The sequence below is a fragment of the Stegastes partitus genome, unplaced genomic scaffold, assembly GCF_000690725.1.
Source record: "Stegastes partitus isolate 25-593 unplaced genomic scaffold, Stegastes_partitus-1.0.2 Scaffold866, whole genome shotgun sequence".
Classification (NCBI taxonomy): domain Eukaryota; kingdom Metazoa; phylum Chordata; class Actinopteri; family Pomacentridae; genus Stegastes; species Stegastes partitus.
Window position 1 is genome coordinate 44,428 of NW_007578597.1, and position 22,511 is coordinate 66,938.

The window sequence follows — 22,511 nt, forward strand, 5'->3', positions numbered from 1 at the left end:
TACACACACACACACACACACACACACACACCTACACACACACACACACATACACACAGAATAAGAAGCCAAACTAGCGACCTACAGGACAAACTCTGGGAGGACATGATCCCGTCCTTTTTGTTCTTAATGCAATGCTAATAAAAGTGAGGGCTGCACAACGACGCCTCCTGTTCAAAGCCATCGAGCGGCATGTGGATCACGGTTTACCTCGTCTGCTGCTCTGGCATCAAATACGGAAAATAAGAGTCTGAGGTTCTGTGTGCACTTCAAGGTGGGACAGCTTTGTTCTCTGCAGACTGTGATGGTGTCGCTGAAATTCAGTGTTTGAGCACTGAATTAACAGTTTGGTGTTTAGATGAATGGTGGAAAAAACAATACTATAATAATGTTATTATAGGAGAACCTGCCGAAACAGAAGTATCAGCTCAGTGGCAAACTGTATGTGTGGAAACGTAATGCACAGCCAGAGACTGCCAGGTTAGCGCGCAGTCGACTGTAAAAATGCTCTCTGAGAGTTGAAGCCCATTATCCACTAACTACCCAAAAAGGGGCCAAAGGATTGGACTCACTTTGCAGCTGTTGTCGTCTATTTTCAGCAGCCAACGAGGTACTGTCTCACTACTGTAGCAGAGCACAGAAATATAAAGAAATGTTCATTTAATCGGAAGGAGAACACAAACAAGGTCGGCGTCTGAAGTCAAGGGATAGGAATAGTGTGACATTTTTGGAAATACTTTAATTTGCCAAAAGTTGGACGAGCATGAAGCGGCAGCCAGGAACCCAAACGCTTATCTTAGGATAAAGAGGGGAGGGCAGTCAGACCGCTGCAGATAATCTTTATCTAATATTGTCACAAGGACATACTTTCAAATTCAAATGAGATTTGTGACAGCGGACTTCTGGGAACTTTGTGGAAAGCTTCATGCATCAGTTATATTCACTTTATCGTTGAGCCAGTGATCGACCTCTGCTCAGTTTGGAATCATCCTTTAATCTGACATGAGGGACTTGAGACGGCAGGAGGACAGTGTCCAGAGAACCACAACCTTTGAGTTGTGAGGCAACAGTGCCGAGTACGGCAAGCGCATCAGGAAACCAAGAAACATCACTCTTCAAATATAAAAGCTGCATAAAATATAAATGTGCAGCAAACTTGTCAAAAGAAATCCAGTTCAAGTTTGTCACAAATCTCATTTGCATGTGATAAAAAAGACTTTGCTGCAAATTTGTGGCAACGTTGCCAAAGTTTATCTGCAGTTGTCTGCTCGAAATCTGCTATAAACTATAGCTAATGCTAGTATTGCCACGAATGCACTCTACGGCAAACAGAAGCTGATGTATTTGCCACTAATGTAAAACGTGTAACCAGAAGGTTGCTGGAAGGGAAGCACTGCTCACTGTGGAGGCCAACGACTACTGGACGTGTTTTCCAGTTCAGATAAACTTCTTGTTTTTGCAAAATATTGCTGGAAGTTTAGTGCAGCAGACCTGTCATAAAATGTCTTTGCTGCAAATCACCCACAAATTTACTGCAAAGTAAAAGCACCAAAAAACTGATGTTGGTCGTATGTGCTGTTAGAAAACTTACATAAAATATAAACATATCTAGAAAATTTGCTGTAAACTTAACAAAAGTTTGGCATGAAGTTAACCAGGAGTTCACTACCAGTTTGCCACAAATCTAATTTGCTTATGAAAATGAACTTTGTTGCAAATGTGTGGCAGCGTTGCAAAAAAACAAAACAAAAACTGTTTATCAGAAACCTTAAAAAAACCAAAAACAAACTATGAATGGTACTGCTATTGCCACTGGTGGTAAATTTGTGACCAGAAGGCTGCTAAAAGTTGGTGGTCAACATGTTGGTGGCAAACTTCTTGTTACTGATAAAATGTTGCTGGAAGTTTACTTCAGCAAACTTGTGACAAAACTCTTTGGCAGACTAAAGTTTTCGCTGCAAATTACCCACAATTTTGCTGTAAATCTGTTGCAAACATCTGGCGTTGTCAGGGTTCACTATGCAGATGTGAGCGTGGGTTCAGTCTTCCTATCTAACTTGTTTAGAAAGCATTCAAATAAGCATCTTTCCCAAAATGTCATTTAAATGACTCTGCATCAGAACACACGTGAGCAGCGAGCAGATTTAGCTCTAATGATGAGACCACCGTTTTTTTTTCTTTCTTTAAGCACGCAGCCAATTTTCCTCTTTTCCATGCTTTGTTTTTTGTTTTTCTCTGTGCTGCTGGTTAAAGTGCAGCATTTCAATCCTACCCCAGCATTCATTAAGCTAAAACGCTGCCGTGTATCACTGTAGAGTCGCTGTGGTTTGTTGTGATCATGTTTTCCTTTGAATCGCATGTGTTTTATGGTTCGGTCATTATCATGGCCTGCAGTCCTGAGCAGTGAAAGAGAATGAGGAGAGGAACCCGGTGATGAGCGTCTGCCCCGTTCTTGTTCTCTCTCTGGCTCGCTGATCATCAAACCACACATTTGCCGGCTTCACGTAGGCTGCTTCTACTCCGTTATGGAAATTAGTGATGTGGCTGCGTTATAATGGCTCCATAAAGCGGTTGATTAAAAAGAGAAAAGGCTGTTGGCTTGTCAATGTGCAAACATGTACGATTTGTTGGCTGTCGGGCTTCCTCACAGTTGATTGGACAGAAAATTGGACACTGTAGACAGTAATGAGCTGTTCTTATATATAATAGCTGTAACATTGGCAGAAAAAATCATTCAATTATTTTCACTTTACTGATTTCAGTTAAAAGCAAATTATCACGTGTTAATGTCACACCTGTGCTGTCTGACTGTCCTCAGAATAAAAGCACCTGAGTAAACTGGTGCACTACAGCTAAACCAGCAATTATTTCTGTTATTCATCCGTCTGTTGTACGTTTTTCTTTTCTTGTGACTCAGATGTGATCTTTAAAATGTCAGAAAATAGCAGAAAAATGTCCTTCACAGTTTGCTAACCCTAACCCCTGGAAGACTTCCAGAGGACTTAACCCAGAGCAAGTGTAAAGCAGCAAATATGCACAGTCATGACCAGACCACAAGGTGGTATTTTAGCCACATATGTTTACATATATAGTCCTTACATCCAGTTTACACACAGCAACAAAGCTCATACGCACACCTGACACACCTGTCGTTTCACATCCAACACTGGTTTTGAACAATTACCAAATCTGGATGTTTGTCACATCCAATATTCAACATTTTCCAATTATTGGTATCATGACTTTTTAAAACTGGTTCCCATTATAACAAATACATTTTAAAATGTGCTACCATGGCTCTGATGCAGCTGCTTTTTTTTTTTTTTTTTAATCTGTAGTCATCACTCTGGGATCTCAGTGTCCCTCAGCACGGCACCGTCTGATTGGTTATTCATTTCCAGTCAAAGCTTATTCTCACTGCAGAATAAATGGGAAAAGTTCTCTTTTAATTCAACATATGTAACACGTATAAATGAAGACACTGAAGTTTTTTTTATTGTAAATTGTGGCACCAAGATTTACAGTTTGACTACAAATTTATAATAATTTCTCATATTGGTTACTGGTCTCCGTAGTTACTAATGATCTGTATTAGAAATTAAAAACATCAGTGGAGCCCCAATCTAAACACACATCTGGTGTGTATGTACATACAGGCTATATGGACATCACTGCTGTTCAGTGCACAGCGTTCCATCTATACACTAAATGGATGTATACATGCATACGATGCACACACACACACACACACACACACACACACACTTACTCTCCTGTGTCTTTTTAATGTGCTGCACTATCACAATATGCTTTTTTGTTTGGAGAGAAAATGACTTTGGACCTGTGTGAGGAACCAAACAGGCGCCTGCAGACAGATAAGGTCGGCTGATTCTTCTTCTTCTTATTACTAATATTATATGAACACAACATTTAATAAAATACAGGTTTGGACAGTATGAAGGATCTTTCTTCAACAGACCTGGAGTCCACCTGTTTCAGCACATCTGTCTTACAAACAGTTGTTTCCAATTAAGCAGGTCATTTCTGACTAAATACTTCCAAGTTGTCATTTATCACAGTTGTTTTGTTTTTTTTTCGTTTCCTGTTCGAAACAAGCAGATAAAGTGAAATACTCACAGCTGGAGCCAAACACAGAGCGACGAACATCCCGACACCGGACATGCTGTCGGCTTTACGGTCCGAACGTGGCGCTTTCCACAGACTCGCTCTGGGATGCTGCGCTGCCTCCAGGTGGAAATAACTCACCTGTCAAGACTGCAACACTACAGACGAGGCAGTTCCGGTGTACTTTCCATAATAAAAGCCAGAATCGGAAGTTGTCAGTGAGGAAGCTCCGTGGTTCAGTAACATCCCACATCTCTCCACAGACATGCAAACAACTGCATCTCACATCCATTGTTCATACTGTTAATTATATTTCTATTTCCCTTTACATATCTATGTGTTGTTATTTATTGAACCCACCTACAGTTTACAGCCTGTCCTATTCATACTCTGAGCATGCTCATACGATTCTGTTCATACATTTCATTCTGTTATTACTGCACCACACTGCTTGTGCAGTATATATATATATGACTTCTACATGGTGGATATTCACATGCACTGTCCGTATTGTACACATCTTAGCACACTCAAACTGTCCTTAAAGCTATGTCACTGGGACATTTAATATTTTATTTCACTTTTGCAGCTCTGGTTAGATGCAAAACTGCATTTCGTTGTCTTAGCACTTGTACTTCTGTACACTGACGATAAAGTTAAATCTACTGTCTTTTATTTTGAAGGCACACTCCAGCTCCTAGTTGAACCTGCAAAGCTTCACAGCTCAGTAGCAGTCTGGATCATGCACCTTTTCTGCTTTCCTCAGTGGACTGTGTGGACAAACAAACTCGTGTAATTACTAAAGTTGTGTTTTCGTTGTAGCTGGTGATTATCAGACACACGTATCTCTCTGATGTTTATCTTTTCAGGTTGTGCATCTCATTAATTCCTGTGAATTCTGTGGAAGAAAAGCAAACATTACAACATTACTGATTCCTTTTAAATGTCAAAGTATTATAAAAGTTTATTAAAAACCATGTAGAAGGAATATCTCTGTGTAGATTCTCCGTCATCCAGGTCACGATAATCCTGAGAAGTTCATTAAAAGCTCCGTTCATAATAACTGAAGAAGGCTCTTGAAATGTCTTCAGGAGACTTTTTCCTGAAGCTCTCAGGATTCAATGGAAGAAATGTGTCTCAATATAGACTCAAAGGTTTGGGCGTGCTTTTGCTTTCAAAAGTCACATTGAATCCAAGTAAGGTTCAATAATTCATGGATTTGTGGCAGAGCAACAAACTTCAAACGCTTGTGTTCTCTGTAGAGCTCTGCTGTCACCTGTCAAAATGAAAAGTCTTTCCCTGTCAGACAGCTCATCCCTTGTGATGTAAATTCAGCTGAAGGTATTGTTAGACGCCAAACACGCGTCTTTGTAGATGTCAGATATCTGAAAGCGAGGCAGAAATAACGTGTCGATCTCGTTGTTCTGACATTTCAAGCAGCCGTTTACTAGAACAGACAGAATCCAGGACGTCAGACACACTTTATTTGTGTTTACTGGCTCTTCTCTCACCGGCACCTGCTGCCATGAATCGTGTCAGTTTTCCTTCCTTCAGAAAGAGCTCGTACAAACATCTGTCAGCGTGTGAAGCATCTGACGACAACAGTATAAATTTAACAGATATAATATTGCAACCATTTAAAAATGTCATCACAAAGTGCAGCTTTAGAAAATATGAAGTGTTGCATCAACTTGCCCCCGTCAGAAGCAGAGACCAGGAAAAGCAGCGTCATCACTTGCTAGGTAGTGTAGGGTCGCATCTGAAAGTGACCACGGTCATTCATCCTTATTGCTTTACTTTGAAATTAAAAACAGCACACGATATTCAAACTGATTTCATCACTGAGAGTACAAGAAGAGCAGAGCGGTATCGAAAAATACGACAAAAAGACTCCAGAGATTCAGATAAAAACCAAACAGGAAAATCACCAGAAGACGTAATATTCTGCAGAAATGCCGTTTGTACACAATCCCTACTGAGGGTCAGCTTCTGAGAGGACAAAGAGGAAAATATACAGAAGCAAACTAATTCCTGCAATCAGAATCGAGAGGCACTTGGGACGTACAGTAGCTCGTTAGCAGACAGTCAGTGATGGAGCTCAACTGAAGGTCGTTGTAATAGTAAAAGCAGACACTTGATGAGCTCCTACATATAAAGTGGGAGGAGAAGCTGGTGTGCAGGGCTCCTCACACACAAACTATGATGGCAGTTTTTATTTCCTTCTCTTGTAGTTTTCAAAAACAGGGACATGCTCCCCCTGGAGGACAGCTGAACGTCCCCTCCTGAGACGTGCACAAAGTGCTTTTGCTTCGTGATGAAGCAGAAGTTGTTTTTTCCAGAGCAATTATTGGTTACTGCTTCTTTCTCTTTTTCTTGCCATCCTGCGCTGGACAAGTGCAAACATAGCGTATCAGACAAGTCAAATAAAGAGCTACAGATGGATATGCTGACTCAGCAGTCATTACTACATGATCACAGGACTAATCAATACTCTGAGATCAACACTAAGCTACCATAAAGGCTTAGGGTCAGGGAGGGCACGCTAAGGGGAGCGTGCACAGAACAGACGGCTACAGAATGTAAACCTCTGTCGAGCTAGCTGATATTTGATGTTAATTCTTTGGTTTGCAGATACTGAAGTGTATGTGTTTGTGTGCACAAAGTGTTATTTATTATTGATTAATGAATGATTAAGTACAGCTGTCCAAAGACATGTTTCTGAACTAGAATCTATCTTGCAATGGGATGGCACCAGTCGCATCACAGCGTTCCAAATAACGAACACTCATTCGTCACTACCACATTATTGCTACTGCAGTAATATTTGCAGTACTCGTGTGTCATCAGTCTTTAAACTCTCAACTACACATCTGTAGAGCTTCCTGGCTTCATCTTGCATGGTTGTGATGCTACGTCTGCAGCAGGTGTCTCCAGGATCACACATTGCCACGATGACGTACACAAAGACCCACAATGCCTTGCTGTCACCGCAAACAAACACCCATCTGCACTGTGCTCAAACCTCTACAGCATCTGCTTTAAAAGACCTCACATAACACGTATAACTGGCCGTGAATTTAAAAAAATGTTAAAATATTTCTGCACTTTTGCACAGAAACGATTGTCATCCGCTAACAGCCTCGTGTCGGATCTTAAACTGCTAGAGGCAGGTGCAGTAACTTGAATTCCCAGCAAGATATTTGGGAAAAGAGAGGCCAAACCAAACCGAAGACCTACAGACAAACAGTAAAAACTAAACTACAAACTGAAGGCATCTAGAAGACTTGGTGCATGAGCTGAACCTTCTGAAACGTCTTTCTTCTGGTTAAGAACAATTCACTTGGGCCACAAGTGAAAACATGAGTTAAATAAACAGAAAATACTTGGTTTCTAAAAACAAATCACTGAGTTGCCGTCCTGCCAGTTTCCCTCCAGCTGTCACAGTGACATCACGGCGGCGCCTCTGTGGGGGCTTCAGGGACAGTCGCTCCCATCGTAGATTACAGGCTTCTCCATAGTCAGATGGTAGAAGACCTTCTTGGAGATGAACCTGTTAGAACCAAGTCTTGCATTAAAGGACCTGAATCCGACTGATCAGCTTAAAGGTTTCAGTCACACATACACGACGATCCCACTGGTTTGATTTATGAGCTGCTGCCAAAAAAAGAGGAAGAAACTGTTGTAGGACAAGAACGTTGGACGTTACCGTGAGAAGGAGTTGTCAAAGATGAGTGTGTAGAGGCCGGGGTGTCGCACTTTCAGCTGTCCCTGAATCGTCTCTTTATGGGAATTGCAGCGAGTCAGAGGAATCAGGACCTGAGAGCAGAACAGAAACCAGGTCTATAGCAGAAGTCCTAAGCTTCCAGTGACGCTCACCACTTCATTTTCTGTGATGGAAAAACAATCATGTCTTTGGCTCTTTAACAGATTTCTTCTAGGTCTTCTGGAAATGTGACAGTCTGCTGGGTCAAACTGTATTTGGCCATTTTCACCTCAAACAGGTGCTGTTAGTTTCCGTCCATAAGCTTCTGGTTGTATCTTTGACCACTCTTGATAAAATCAGAGCGCTAAAGTAAATTTGTTGGCTTTCTGACACAGACTTCATCAGCCCACAGGTTCTTGATGAGGTTGAAGTCCAGCACTTTGAGAAGTCCAGTCGAAAACCTTCACTCTTGCCTGATTTAGCCTTTTTTAATCACTTTTGATGTTTCTTTGGGGTCAGTGTCTTGTTGAAACACCCAACTCCGTCCAAGATCCAACCTTCTGGCTGAAGACTTCAGGTGAACCCTCCTGCTTCTTGTTCTATTTGCTTTGTGTAAAGCACCAGTTCCACTGGAAGCAGACCAGTCCCTGGGAGTAACGCTGCCACCTCACCTTCTCTCCTCCAGAGATACTTCTAGTTATTGTGGCTAAATAGCTCATTTTCTGTATTATCTGACAACACAACTGTTCTCCAGGAAGCCTTTTTCTTCGTCCATGTCGGGACGTTGAGCCAAACACTCGTATTGCTGTTTGCATATTTCTGAGCCATCAGACTGTCGTTTTCCAGAAGACCTACAATAAATCTATGAGAAAACCAAACTGCGTGATTGATTTGGTGACAAGAACATGTGACTTCATTTAGAAGATTCAGAGTTACAGCAGCCATTGGAAACCACAGACCGCCATCACATACATTCATCACTATAGATATAAATATCATTGATAACACTTTTTAGTACCTCACATAACCATTAATACTGGACAGCAAAAACCATGATCATAATAATGGCAAAAAACTTGTAAACTTTAAAATAATACAACATTGAAAAAAACAACAAAAGCCCATCCTGGCAAGAGGGTGAGGGGATGCAAATCTGGGATGACAGATGGTTACTCATCTGCAGCCAGCGACATTTTAAGTAGAGGATGTGTACGTCAACCTGCCCGGCACCACTGCCAACCTGCAGTGCTTTTCCTCAGTCAGTAACATTTGAAAGATCAAGCAGAAGCGGCCCGGCGCTCTGCGGGGGGCATCATGACGGCACATACAGATCGGCCCGTTGTGTCTGAAAACAGCTTCTGCTTTTGAATCATCACCTGTGAGGTTTTGGCATTTTGGCTGTGCAACATTTGAAAAGCATTTTGTTCTGCCTTGCCATGTACTTTGATTTAAAACTATGCAACAAAATAGCCGATTGTTCTCCAGAACCTCTGTCCTGTAGACTCCAAGGGACCGATGAAATAGGAAAAAGCTTCCTGCATGTCACATTAAACGGTTCTTGTACATAAGCAGTGGATCTACCTTTGACTGTTCCACCTGAATGTCGCTGGATTCCCGGTACACCACACTAAAGGAGACGCTCTTGGGCTCAGAGGAAAACATCCAGCAGATGGTTGGGCCGCAGTCACCCACAGCAACAGTTATGACGCTGTAACAGCTGGACTTGATGAAGAGCTCCTTGGTACCGTCGCCAAACTGAGAAATATCATCAATGCCGAGAGGGACAGCCATCCTGCAAGGACGAATTCATTTCAAGATGCATCAGGGACTCATCCATGAACTTCAACTGTACGTGCATGAAATAAATCAATGTGAAGACTCACGTGACTTCTCCTGATTTGAGAAGGTTGATCTCTGAATCCTGAACGGTGGGAACATGCTCCTCATCAGCGGTCGCCTCTCCAGAGCCTCTGGAAAACCCAACACAAGACACAGAGAAAGAGATTATTTCCTTATGAAGAGGCCCAGAAGTATGACCAGAACACAGTGATTGCCTTCACCGCGGACCACTGGGGTATCGTGCAGCCGACACAGGCCTGTTTCACAAAATATGTTGGCGGCTGCACATTTAAAGTCGACTGAATTCTGCTACAGATCAGTGTCAATGCATCTTAATGGACCACGAGAGCATCTCTGCATGTTTTATCTCACTGTCTTAATTCTGCTTCACATTTACACCGATGATCACATCGATTCTCTGGAGCCTCACATCCTAGCCTAACATGACAGTTAGGAAACTTTTTAAAAAAATAAATAAATAAAGGGCTGAAGCAAACATGAAGCTGTCACTGTGAACGCTTCCATTTCCTCTGACATGTGGTAGCACATCAGCGCTTGCTCCACATCACGAAACTTCTCTGGGAGTGGCACTTCTGTTTTTTGTAGTTCCGTACATCCCAAGTACAGCCTGGAACAGAGCTGCTCCTGCAGCTTCTGTATTCAAACACAAAGGGCATCTATTGTCTTTTTTTAAAGAACAACACGGGCACAGTCACAGCAGTCCTGAGCTTCAGTAAAGACATGAGGAGTGTCTCCAGTGACTGAAAGCATGCTTGTGTGTTTACCCGTTGATGAGTGCTGCTGAGCTTCACCCACACAGCCTCAGAGGTTAATAATAAAGTCATGTACTAAGTCAGAAACCCCTCAGCACCACCGTAAACGCTACACTCACATGTCCAGCGCCCCTGGCTGCCGTCGGTCCTGTTCTCCCTCCAGGGAGCCTCCGGTGGTTTGAGAAGTGGCGTCGCTGTCGTAGACGCCGTTCACCTCCTCTTCTGTGATGATATCGAACACTCCATCGTCAGATCGGTTACAGGGGTCTGAAACTGGGAAGAAACAGATGAATGTAACAGCCTAGATACCTGCACAGAACACTGAGGGGATCACTAATCATCATGTATGTGTGGAACAGGAAAATCGATTTAGAGCTTTATCTTCAGGACTGACCCACTTCACAGTATGCAGCTTTTCTTCCTTCACGTTAAAAGTAAAACTGTTTATTTCTTTGAAGGTAAATGTCACCCTTCTTCCCTTTTTGTCCACCGAACAGCTCAAGTTTCTGTCCTTGTTCCTCAATATGACAAAGTCAGCCTTTTCACTTCTGCTGGAACATTTCCAGTTGACGGATGGAGAAACACGACCCAGGGCAACGTGTGAATGTGTACACGCTGTACGTTGCAGGGACCTGTCTTTTCTCTTCTCAGCATGCCTCTCACCTGTTACCCTGGGGGTGGGTTTATACGGCGCTGGTTCGGGAGGTGGTTGAGGTCCAGCTCCAGGTGGAGGAGGAGCCACATCTGAAGGACTCAGCTCAGCCTCGGTGAACCTCTCCACCACCGCACTGTGCTGGCTGTAGCAGTCCCTGCAGCAGCGCTCCTTCTTTGCACTGTGCTTGGTCATAACAAAGTTGTTGCTGCAGTAGTAGCAGAAGATGCGGCCGCAAAGCCTAAAGGATTAGGAATGAAGACACATTTACATACATTCGTCAATAATCCACACAGTGATGCCGTATGCAGACAGAAAATCTAAATATGGTGGGTACAGACTTGACGGTGAGCACAGTGCAGTCTGGTGCTGAGTGAAAGCCCACCTGCAGTGATGTCTGCGCACCCACCAGGTGAACTGGCCCTGGCAGTCGAGACAATGCGTCGCCTCCTTATCCACCAACCACCAACGCTCCTCGGCTCGCAGTTTCTGCTCAAACTCCAGAGCATCCGACTTCTGCCACAGCGCATCTTTGTCCCTGATGTGTGGCAGAAAAAAGACAAGAACGCATTTATATCAAATGTCAGTCTGGATTCTGAAAAGGACTCAAGGTTTAATTGCAACTGCTGGATGTTAGAACATTTACGGCTCGTTATTTCAGATCAAAGGAAGCTGTATAAAGTGTAAACGTGTCTAAACCAGCAGACCATGTACTTGAATGATGCTCTGACTTTATTCTAACGTGTTGCATACACACTGGAACAGTGGAAGCAGCTTCATTTCCCCAAATCACGCAACTGGAAAACACAATAAAGGCATGCACAATACAAGAGCACAAGCGGCTGAAAGCACATGGGCACATCCCAGGGGAGCTGACGGATTCGTTGTTGTGTTTCATCCCGTACAGAGCGTGAAAGCTTTCGCGGCAGCAGTGCGGCAGAGCGATGCATAAAGAGCTCTTGTTCCCTTCAGCTCTGTCTCCTGCACACTCCACACCTCTCTGCAGCACTGTTCCTGCTCTCGTCTCCATCAAAGTCTTTCTTTCACATCTCATTTAAGTAAATTATCTCAGCATTCAAACAAGCCTTTTCCCTCCTCATCCTCCATCTCAGACCTAATTTTGCCAAATCGCCGTCAGCGACATCAGAGGGCTCCTATTGGAAGATTCAGCTGGAGCTACACACCATCAAAGAGCAGGCACGACCACATGTAAGACGGTGGTTGAATTCCAAAGAGAAAATGAAGCTTCACACCTTTCTTCAGCCTTGCACACGTCTCTGACAGAGAAGGATCCTACCTTATCAGCTCGATGAGCCGCTCTTCAAGGTTGGTCTTGGTTCTGTTGAGGTCATCGATCTCCGCGGTCGTCTTCAGATACTGGTTTTGCTTGTCGGCTTCCGTTGTCTTCAGTTTCTGCTTCAGTTCGTCGCACAGGTTTTGAGCTGCCAGGTGTGCTTCTTCAGCACTGAACGGAGTAGAAAAAGAGTCGGCATCTCCTGTTGTTTCCATCAAATTCACATTGATCCCAGTCATGAACGCACCTGGTCACTGCGTCTCTGAGCTGCTGAATCTCGCTTTCGTTCCCGCGAACTGCTGCTTCTGTCTTGGTGATGTGAGCATCTTTCTCCCCAGTCAGCTGCAGGTATTGCTCATTCACAGCCTTTATTAAACAAATAAAACATGCTAACAGTGACACACAGACATAGCCATCAGCACAAACACTTTGGACACTTTTCTGAACAACTGAAGTGACTGCTCTGTGCTGCTCAAGGCTCCTGAATATATGACATTTCAAAAATGTAAAGCAAATGGTCCAAGTAACGCTTGAGTGGTATTCCAGTTTCAGATCTGGTGTATGTCTAGACTAAATCTGGATTATCTTCTCCGTCTGTATTGACATAAACATCAGCACCACTTGTGGAATGACCCAGCCAAACCCTGTCAAAATCAATTCTATTATAAAAACACATGAAACCACAGAGGAAAATTAGGATCTCAAAGCCAGGTGAGCTTGTCATTTGATTAGGACCCCAGAAATGTTGCATCTATTCTACCTTTAGCAATCAAAGTAAAAGAAAAAAAATAACACAAAAAACTGCTCTGGTAATCAGTGGCTCAAAAATAAAAACAAAAAGAAACTCTAAAGGTCCCAGATTGTGACGCTTCTTGGCAGTTTAATCAGTCATGTCCCCACAGTGTCTCTCTCAGTTTTCCAGCTCAAAATGCAGCAAAGATGATTAATTTCATGACCGTGTAAGTCCTGAGAAATGGCAGAAGGGAACATCTGTATATCTTAACACCTCTACGTTTATAACAACCTCAAAACACAATAAAAGTAGATTTTCTGCACATGGGACCTTTAAAACAACAGCATTGCCCCTTTAGTTACCTCCTATGACTTCCCGTTACTGAACTAGGTGACTAGGTCCTTTGTTCCATCACTTCTGCTGGAATAAAGGCGCTGGTGTGTGTTCGGGGTGTGTGTGTGTGTTTGTATGCTGACCGGCATCTACAGTCTTCTTTCAACACAGTACAGGGTTTTCTTCTAACTTGTGAACGTACACGGCATGGTGTTTCTGATTATGTTGTCTTGCTATTTACATTACGTCTCTACTGTGTAAACTCATGCACTCTCCGGAGATCCTTCTGCCACCACCATGTATCTGCTGACCACCTACACAAACCTCGAGTTCAGACACTTTGTCCTGCAAGCTGGACACCTTCATCTGCTCCTCCTGCAGCTGGACTTTCACCTTGTCCAGTTGTTCATTCGCACTCTGAAACATGGCAGCAAGAGAAGGCAGTCATGCTAGTGGCTTAAACTAACAACGACATGCTTATGCTAATCGGATAATAATAAGAAGAATCTATTTCTATAGCGCTGTCTAAACTGGACTTACAAAGTGTTTTATGGTACAATATCATACAACATCAGACAAAAAAAAGTAAACCAATAAACAGTGTGATGTTCAGCATCTTAATGCTAACATGCTTAAAGTTGCTAATTAGCACTAAGTAAAGCTGAGGCTGATACAAAATGCCATTAGTCTTGTCGGTATTCGGTCATAAATCCATCAGGACTAATCTGTCAGGCAGTCACCACACGTCATCCAGCAGCGAACATAGATGTGGCACCAAATGTCATGTCAATCCATCTAAAACACATCTGACTCTGAACCATGAATGGCTACTTCGTGTTGGTGCTAAAGACAAAATCAGGTGTTCAACGTCGTTTGGTTTCATCCCCAACATGTATTTGTTCTGATGTTACAATCTGGACCAAAGTGGTGCTCCAACCGACATTCCCATCTCTACATCCAACCACTGAAGTTGAGTTTCTGGTGTAACACAAATAATAATTAGCAGGTTCTGTCTAACTCACCTTTATCTGAACCTGGTGATTCATGCTCTCTGAGCTCATCTGGAACTTAACTGCCTCCATCTCCTCTCGGCAGGAGTCTTTGATGCTTTGCACTTGGGTCTTGGTCTTTTCCAGCTCATCCTGGAGCTCCGTGATCGTCCTTGGAAGTGTCTCCTTCTGTATAAGCTCCTCTTTTAAATGACTGTTCTCCAGCCGTAGTTCTTTCATGCACTCCTCTAGTCGCTCCACATCTTTCTCCAGCTCTTCGATCTTAGCAGCATCGCCTGCCCAGTGCTCTTTGGCCTCTTCCTTTTCTGCACTTAGCTTACAGATGGTTATTCCCAGCTCTGCCATCTCAGTGTTTGCCCTGTGCAGACCTTCACGAGTCTCGTTGCTTTCTAAAGCCAGCTTTTCGTTTTCTGCCTTGAGGGTGGCCAGCTCTTCTCGGATGGCAGCTGCAGAGATGGCCAGCTCGGCATGGGCAGCTACTTCTCGATCACGCTGTTGAGCGAGCGCCTCTTCTTTCTTTTTGCACTCCATGAGCTCTGCTACATGGTTCTTATTCAGTGCTTCAGTCTGAGATTTAAGCTGCTCGGTCAGAGTCCTGAGCTCATCTCTTTGGGCTTCTGTCACCTCCAGCTGTGCTGTGGATTTAAGCTTTTCCTCTTCAGCTCTCTGCACCTGCACCCTGAGGTCAAGGACCTCCGCCTGAAGCCTGGACACGTCCTTCATGCTAACCTCCAACTGGCCTTCAACCACAGCTAGTTTGCCAGTCACTTCCTGGTTCTCCTTGGCTTGGACCGAACTCCTCTCCAGCTGAGATTTCTCCATCGCCTGTTTCTCAGAGGTCACCCTTTCAATCATTTCTGTCTGTCGAACACAGGTTGCCTCTGCGTTAGCTTTTGCAATCTCAAGCTCCTTCTCCTTGGTCTCTAGCTCCACTAATCTGGACTGCAACGTACCAAGGTCCTTCTCTTTACTCTCTAGCTGAGCCTCTTTGGCTTGGAGCTGTTCTTGAAGATTGGCCTCGTTCTTGCGTGAAGCCCCTAAGTTCTTCTCCAACTCTCCGATCTGCCCATGAACATTCTTCAAATCTGCCTGCATGCGGCTAAGAGCTCCTTTCACATTGTCCTGCTCCTCTCTCAGACTCTGGTTCTCCTGTTCCAGCCGCTTTGACGTGGTCTCTGAGAGCTTTGCAGCCATGGTGGCTCGCTGCAGAGTCTCATCCAGCTTGCGGTTTTCTTCGCGCAACCGCTTCTCTTTTTCATCCACTGTCATCTTGGTATCATCCAGCTGGCTTCTCAGTTGTTTCTCAGAAGCCCTCAGAGCTGCTAGTTCAGCCTCGAGCGCTGTTCTGTTTTCTGCCATGTCCTTCATCAGCTCCTCATTCCTCTTCACCGTGGTCAGCAGCTTCTCATTCAGCTCCATCAGACTGGTGCACTGTGTCTTGTATTCCTCCATCTTTGTGGCCTGTTCCTTTATGTTACCCTCCAGCTCAGCAAGGCTCGTGGTAAGCTCGTCCTTCTCTGAGTTCAGGCTTTGGTTTTTGGTTTCTAGCTGTTGTAGTGTCTCACAGCTGGAGGTCAGCTCGGCCTCTTTACTCTTAATCTGCTCTGTAAGGGCAGCGACTTCCGCTTTTAAAGAATCTTTCAAGCCACCAACATTCTTCTGCAGCTCATCTTTATCTTCTTGTGCTCTCCTTTTCACCTCTTCCACATCTTTCTCTTTGTCCTCTACACATTTCTGGAGGTCCTGCAGCTGCCTCTGTAGATTGCTCGCCTCCTTCTCTCTCAATGTCAAGGCTCCCTGCAGCTTGTCAAGAGCACCACACTGTTCCTCCACTTTTGCCTCCAGCTTGGCCTTCTCCTCAGAAACTGATGTCAGTAATGCTTCAAGTTTTGATTCAGCCTCTCTTGCAGCCACCTCCTTGTCTCTCAGCTCCTCCTCTAATCTTTCTGTCCGCCTCCTCTTGTCCTCCACCTCAGCTACAGCTTCCAGCTTTCCTTTCTCTGCCTCTTTCAATCTGTCAAGCAACTCGTGTATCTTCTGTGCTGAATCAAAGTGGCTGGCTGCCTGCTGGCCCTTCTCATTCAGAACCCCACCTAACTTCGCCATGAGCTCTACGTTCTTCCCCTCAGCAGCTGCCAGCTTCTCCTGAAGCTGGAGCTGCTGAGCCTCCCGGGCTTTTTCTCCAGTCCTGAGTGCTTCCACCTCTCTGGACAGAGCCTCCTCTCTCCCCTGAACAGCCCTGAGCTCTCCCTGCAAACCCTGTTGCTTCTCTTGGGTAGCAAGCGACACATCCAGCTGCCTCTGGAGCTCCACAACTACTCCCCTGAGCTCAGCGGCTTCCTCGCCGAGCTGCTGCACCTTAACGAGGAGGTCTCGCTGCTTCAGCTCTGACTGATCCAGCTCCAGGCGAAGGTCTTCAACTGCGCTGACATCTTCGATGCAGGCAGGCAGAGACTCATTCAGGTCATTCAACAGGCCCTGGCCATAGTCGGGGCTAGAGGGGAACTCAGGTGCTTGCTAGATGGTTACAAGGGAAACGCAAGAACAAAAGGAGGGAGTGAGGAATATCTGTCAATCATCTTAAAATTACAGCACTCAGAGACATAGGTCACGTACCTGTGAGTAAGTGCTGGCCAGGCTGTTAATACTGGAGCTGCGGCTGGGTGGTTTCCACATGTGGCCAGGTGAGCTTCCCAGTGTCCTCCTGTGGATCAGAAAAAAAAGTGATTCTCCAAACAGTGGTAAATGTCACACAGCTTGACTTCACACCAAAGAAGGGATGTTTCTGAGCTCATTTCTCATCTTCTTTATATGTGAAGCTTTCATACCCTCTACGTTCTGTTTTCATGACTCGTTCTCTTTGATACCTTGCAAAGGTTGGCCAGGAGGCGTCGAGATCATGACCTCTGGATGCCACATCAAACTGGACCTCGTTGAGCTCATACAGGTGGCTGATGATGTCAACACTAAGGTGGGGCTTCATGAAGGGACTTCTTGCATAGTACCAGTCACTGTGGGGGGAGAAGAGGAAGCGGACACGTAAAGCAGCGCAGAAGCTCCACAAACATTATCAGAAACTCAAACGTTTACCTTGTTCTCATATATTAACACTGACTGGAAAAAAATCACTTGTACAGCATAAAACACAGAGTGTTTAAAACGACGGCTGACTTAGCAGGAGCACCATAAACTGTGACAGGACAATAATGAACATCAACTTCTCACTTTCAAGCCCAAAGACTCAGTTTTCAGCAGGGTGCATATACCGAACCTGGCTGTTTCTGGCAGTGTGTCCAGATTTCTGCTCACATTTAATCATCTTGTCAATTCAGATCAGATCTGTAATTTTTTAAATCCTTCCGTTTACTTCCACTTTTCAGTTTTTTGAATCTACATAAAAAAATGTTGAGAGAGGGGCTCCGTGGGGCTCTGACAGGTTTACCTGGTGACTCTCTGGTTCATCAGGCACTGCTGCAGTGTGTCGGCCAGTCGCTGATGTACGAGGGAGTAGCGAATGAATGCTCTTCCTTTCCCCAGGGATGTCTTCAGCTATCGACGCAAAGAAAGATATTGTTTGACGCAAAGCCTTGGAAAAGTGTTTATTCACACTCTGAGATATTCTCAAAGCCAAAGACTACAAAGCAAAAAAAATAATTTACTGTTTTATCAACTTTTTGAAAAAAAAGGCCAATTCTAACCTCAAACACAAAACAGCTGTGAAGTAATGCTATGAACACTGAAACAGAATCTGTCTTAAATGCAACACCTACTATTCTGTCCTGTTTCCTACAAATACTAATAAATCAGAGAGAAGAATTAAGTGTTCAAGCTGCAGGGAGTTAAAGCATCAGAACTAATGCTTAACGCTGATTCACTGGAAGTTCCTGGGGTCTCATATATAGAAAGTATTTATGAGTTAAAATCAAAACAAACTGGCACCTCAGTGATGGATTTGACAAAGCGGATACCATCATTGGCTCCTTTGATCTTAGCCAGACAGTCACTGAAGTATTCCCAGTAGTCCTTCTTTGTACCCAGAAATGTCGTCTTCTCCTTCTGGTCAAACTGACAAACAGACACATTTGGAGTGAAAAACAGTCAAAGGTTTGACTTTTCAGTAATCAAATTATGCAAATGCGATTACAATTTCTTCAATAATGAGGGTTCAACAAGTTTTGCTGTTTTCTAAACTGAGAATCAAGTTATTCAGATGTTCAGTGTGTCACTGAGATTCACTGGGTCTGGTCAAACAATGGAGGCTAACCCTCACCTGCAGCAGGTACTCCAGTTTGTAGGAGAATTTGTGCAGATTTGTACTGTCATCTGTGATCGGCTCCCCATTTTCCCTGTACTCCTTTGCAAGCTCTGCGACAGACTCTGAAATTCACAGAAACACAGTTCAAATAGTAAGACAAACCCGTGTTCGTAAGTAGCGCCTAGACTGACCTCAGAAAACACACAAACTGCAGAAGACATAAGCATCTAATCGATAAGAAAGCAAGAAAGAAGCATGAAGCAAAAGACTGCGTTTAGTACATCTTGCTAACACACATAAATACGCTTGGTGCCTAAAAGTCCAACCCCCTCCCGTAGTTTTAAAGTACAGCCAGGTTAGAGGTGGAAACTTGCCTCGTATCCATCGTAAAAACTGAAAGGACACCTGTGATGGGTGCACCCTCAGCAGGCACTCTGTGTCCCGCTGCATGCTGACAGAGGCCGCACTACACACACCTGGTCAGAAGCCTGTTTTCCTAAATTACTTGATGGCGAGGAAAGTTCCAGGTGAAAAGATCTGAGACAGAGGTCATAAAATCACACTTTTCCAGTCTTCTTTCTCCTCTGCTCAGTCAGACCATCCAAGCCAATAACCGCCTGCCGCCAGCAGACTCGCGCACACAAACATAAAGCTGACGTACCATGCAGATCTCGGATAATCCTCTGGAGCTGGCTCTCCCCGACTGTAGCCCCAGCAGCCATGGTCCCACCACTCGCTCCCTGGCAACCAGAGGTCACGGGGTCACATCCAGTCTGCTGAATCAGAGAATCCCAATCAGGCCGGCACAATAGGTCGCCATGAACGTACTCTATTAGTGCCACACACGGATGTGTTAGACTCCAACAAATGTGCCGCACACTAATGAGAGTTTTGATGACGAATTCACTGCCAAATTAAGAGCAGATATTGTTTCAGTTCAGTTTAGCTGTATTTATATAGGACCAATTGACAACATGTCATCTAAAGGAACTTCACTTTGTGAGGTGAAAAGTTCTGGAGATATTGTAGAAAGAGAGAGAAGCACAAGGATTGATGTCTCTGCATCTACATTCAGCAGCTGTCTTCAGATATCTGTCAATCAGTACTGACCAATTATAACAACGGCAGCAGCCCGTAAACATGAATACATCCTCACATACCTGGAAGGATAAAGCACAATCATTTATGTATGTAATTATGAACAGGGGGATGTTAATCAGCTCTCCTCCCAAAGAGGAGCAGCAGGAGCAACAGAACAGGCAAACCTCCTGCTGCCTGAAGAGTGGCTCCAGATCCTGCTCCTGGTTCATCTACAAAGTCTGTCTCTCTCAAATATCTGACCTTACTTGACATAAATCTACATTTTCCTGCTATATCTGACCATTTGATAAGCAAAAATGCATATGCTGGAGTAAAAGAAACCTTAATCAGCACTTCTAAGTTCACATCAGCGAGGACTTCACACGACCCGCCGGCAGAGGCTGTGGCGGCTCAACAGGACGTCATTACGTCTCAACAGTGCATCTGATGCTGTGCTGCAACATAACACAAACCTTGTCCTGTACTGGGAATAAGGTCTGTGTTATCCCCTCAATCACACAATCAAGTAGAACCAGTGATGCACCTTTTAGTTGTTTCAGTAAACTTCTGAGACATAATCCTGAAGTTTAAACCAGCACCTTTTCTTCTCTGCACCTTCTACCAGCTCACCACTGAGACCATTTCCACTGATAGTATCACAGTATGGTGCATGAACGGGACACAAAAGGACCGGAAGTGCCTGCAGAGAGTGATCCAATCAGCCCGACACATGGCAGGCAGGCCACGAGTCTGATTAACACTGACAAGCCTCTCTTCAAATCACAGGCCAGAGCACCTTTCCTGCCATACTTGTTGCACTCGTATTTTTTCCACTACATTCTCTGCACTGTTCTTTGTATACGTATCATTTGTCTACATCACTCTGTGTGAGCAGTCAGCTCAGGGCTCCAGACTGAGCTTTTTTCAGTGTGCCAGTTTGGTAGTTTGTGTTCTGGTGTCAGGCAGCTGCTGGGTTACCTACAGTGGCAGAGCGCAGTACTTTCTAGACTTCTTGTGAAATGCATTGTGCATTGTAGAAAAAAAACTCACTAGGTTTCATCTCAGACAAAGCTGCCATCAGAAACGCCCTGGTTCAACTCTTTGTAAGTATGTTCTGGTCACACACCTGTCAGCCACCGCAGCCAGCCACGTGGGGCTTCTACAGGACATCAGTAAACTGTACTGTCTTTAAGAAAATGTTCAGCAAGTGATGTGTTGTGCCTGTGAAACGGTGGGCGTCAGCGGCACCAGGTGAAAAGGTTCTTCTGAAGCCCTGCAGTTTGAAAGGCTGCGTCCTGTGAGCAGGTCCATCACAGCTCCATGCAGAGACACAGCCAGCTAACAAACGCATTGCACGGATGGCTTTTATATTTCATTATGTTACAGGACAACAAAGCCTTGAATGTTTCGAAACACAAAACTGACTAAAAAGCCACTACATTTTTGGAGGGATGCATAAAAGCCCTTTTTGCTGCTCTGTGCAAGAAGAAAAACGATCTGTTGGTCACACATGAGCTGGACTACCCATCCTACATAAAGCAGGCGGGTTCCCAGTAGAACTCCAAGTCTGCACTCACTGACACAACTAGTGCTACTGTTCACCTGCTAGTTAGCTACAGTCTGTGGAACTAAACAGACCACGTAACCTTGTACTACATCCAACTAAACTGTTCTTATACTGTAAGAAACGATGCAGGACAAACAGAATTAACATTTTAGCACATGAGACTTTACTTTTGAGTCAACGTCTGGTTAACGCTACATTTGTTATGCTAACAGCTAACTAACTAGGTTAACGTAGGTCGAGTTAAAACCACCAGCCACAGTTTTACAACGCAAATTTTAGGCACTTCTAGCGCTCAGACGAACTTTTTTCAAACCAAAAAGCAAAAGACGAGAAGACAAAAGCGGCATGTGAAGCTTTTGAAAGTCTGCTGCTGTTGTTGTTCTCACTGACGCTATGCTAACGCTAACGCTAACGTTGTGACATCATCCGACAGACAATTTATTACATTAACTTTGACATTAGCGGGACGCGATAACTTAGATCATCTAACATGTTTCTAGACAGTTGCTGGCGAAAGAATAACAAAAGAATAATAACTTCCACATACTTTTAGAGATATGAGTCAAGCCCATAACAACCAACTCTGAGCGTTACACGCAAACTTGTTGAAAGTGTTGTGATTGACAGGACAACATCCAATAGGAAAGCGACATTCAGCGTACTGACCAATCGTAATGAGGCCAGAGGCGGGACTAGAGTTTGGTTGCGGAAGCAGCGTAAACATTGGGGTCATGTGAACGATGACGACGGCCTTAATTGTCCTACTTTCCTTTTTGGTTAGACAGCAGGGCACAGTCATAATTACATCTGATTAGATTTATTATAAACTACAGTTCACGTTTTTTGTTTTTACGTTTGTGTGTGATTGATATTTTCTAGATATTTCAGTAAGTTGCATATATACTGTAGACATGTAATATTTAAACACACTTAATGTTTATGGATATCATTGCTTTAATGAGGGCTTATTTCTAAAAGGGACAGATTTTTTTTTTTACTCTGTAAATCACACACATATATACAGTCATGGAAAAAAAATTAGACCCCCTTGTTTTCTTCAACTTCTTGTTCATGTTAATGCCTGGTACCACTAAAGGTCCATTTGTTTGGACAAATATGATGATAACAATAAAACCAGCTGATCAGA

The 22,511-nt window shown here is 44.0% G+C and overlaps 2 protein-coding genes across 3 annotated transcripts in view; both read right to left on the minus strand.

Moving 5' to 3' along the window:
• The window catches only part of ghrhrl (growth hormone releasing hormone receptor, like), a 22,643-nt gene extending 18,114 nt beyond the window's left edge, over positions 1–4,529 (minus strand). Inside the window, exon 1 of the mRNA XM_008293223.1 lies at positions 4,138–4,529. Coding sequence (XP_008291445.1) covers positions 4,138–4,182 — 45 coding nt within the window. The 5' untranslated portion in view covers positions 4,183–4,529. The remainder of the gene's footprint in view (positions 1–4,137) is intronic.
• A 533-nt stretch (positions 4,530–5,062) lies between these two features.
• On the minus strand, positions 5,063–21,989 carry fyco1a (FYVE and coiled-coil domain autophagy adaptor 1a). 2 transcript variants are annotated; one of them, XM_008293224.1, is made up of 18 exons: positions 21,912–21,989; positions 19,379–19,493; positions 18,733–18,839; positions 18,402–18,527; positions 17,905–18,011; positions 17,330–17,473; positions 17,079–17,166; positions 14,475–16,979; positions 13,777–13,869; positions 12,634–12,752; positions 12,390–12,557; positions 11,478–11,630; positions 11,104–11,333; positions 10,560–10,713; positions 9,712–9,798; positions 9,410–9,620; positions 7,832–7,941; positions 5,063–7,675 (listed from the first exon to the last, which is right to left on the minus strand). In XM_008293224.1, the coding sequence occupies exons 2-18, from the start codon at positions 19,437–19,439 to the stop codon at positions 7,600–7,602; spliced, it is 4,539 nt and encodes a 1,512-aa protein (XP_008291446.1). In that variant the 5' UTR covers positions 19,440–19,493; positions 21,912–21,989; the 3' UTR covers positions 5,063–7,599. The 2 variants fall into 2 exon arrangements, with proteins under 2 accessions (XP_008291446.1, XP_008291447.1); XM_008293225.1 differs by having other exon boundaries at positions 19,379–19,490; positions 21,912–21,962.
• Between the last annotated feature and the right edge of the window lie 522 nt (positions 21,990–22,511).

Excerpts from the sequence above, each read along its gene's own strand:
- fyco1a (XM_008293224.1), bottom strand. The coding sequence starts at position 19,439 with ATGGCTGCTGGGGCTACAGTCGGGGAGAGCCAGCTCCAGAGGATTATC. Across the intron at positions 12,753-13,776 it reads ACAAAGTGTCTGAACTCGAG|GCTGTGAATGAGCAATACCT; the intron begins GTTTGTGTAGGT and ends TGTTTAATAAAG. Across the intron at positions 7,942-9,409 it reads TTCAGGTGGAACAGTCAAAG|GTCCTGATTCCTCTGACTCG; the intron begins GTAGATCCACTG and ends TTCTGCTCTCAG.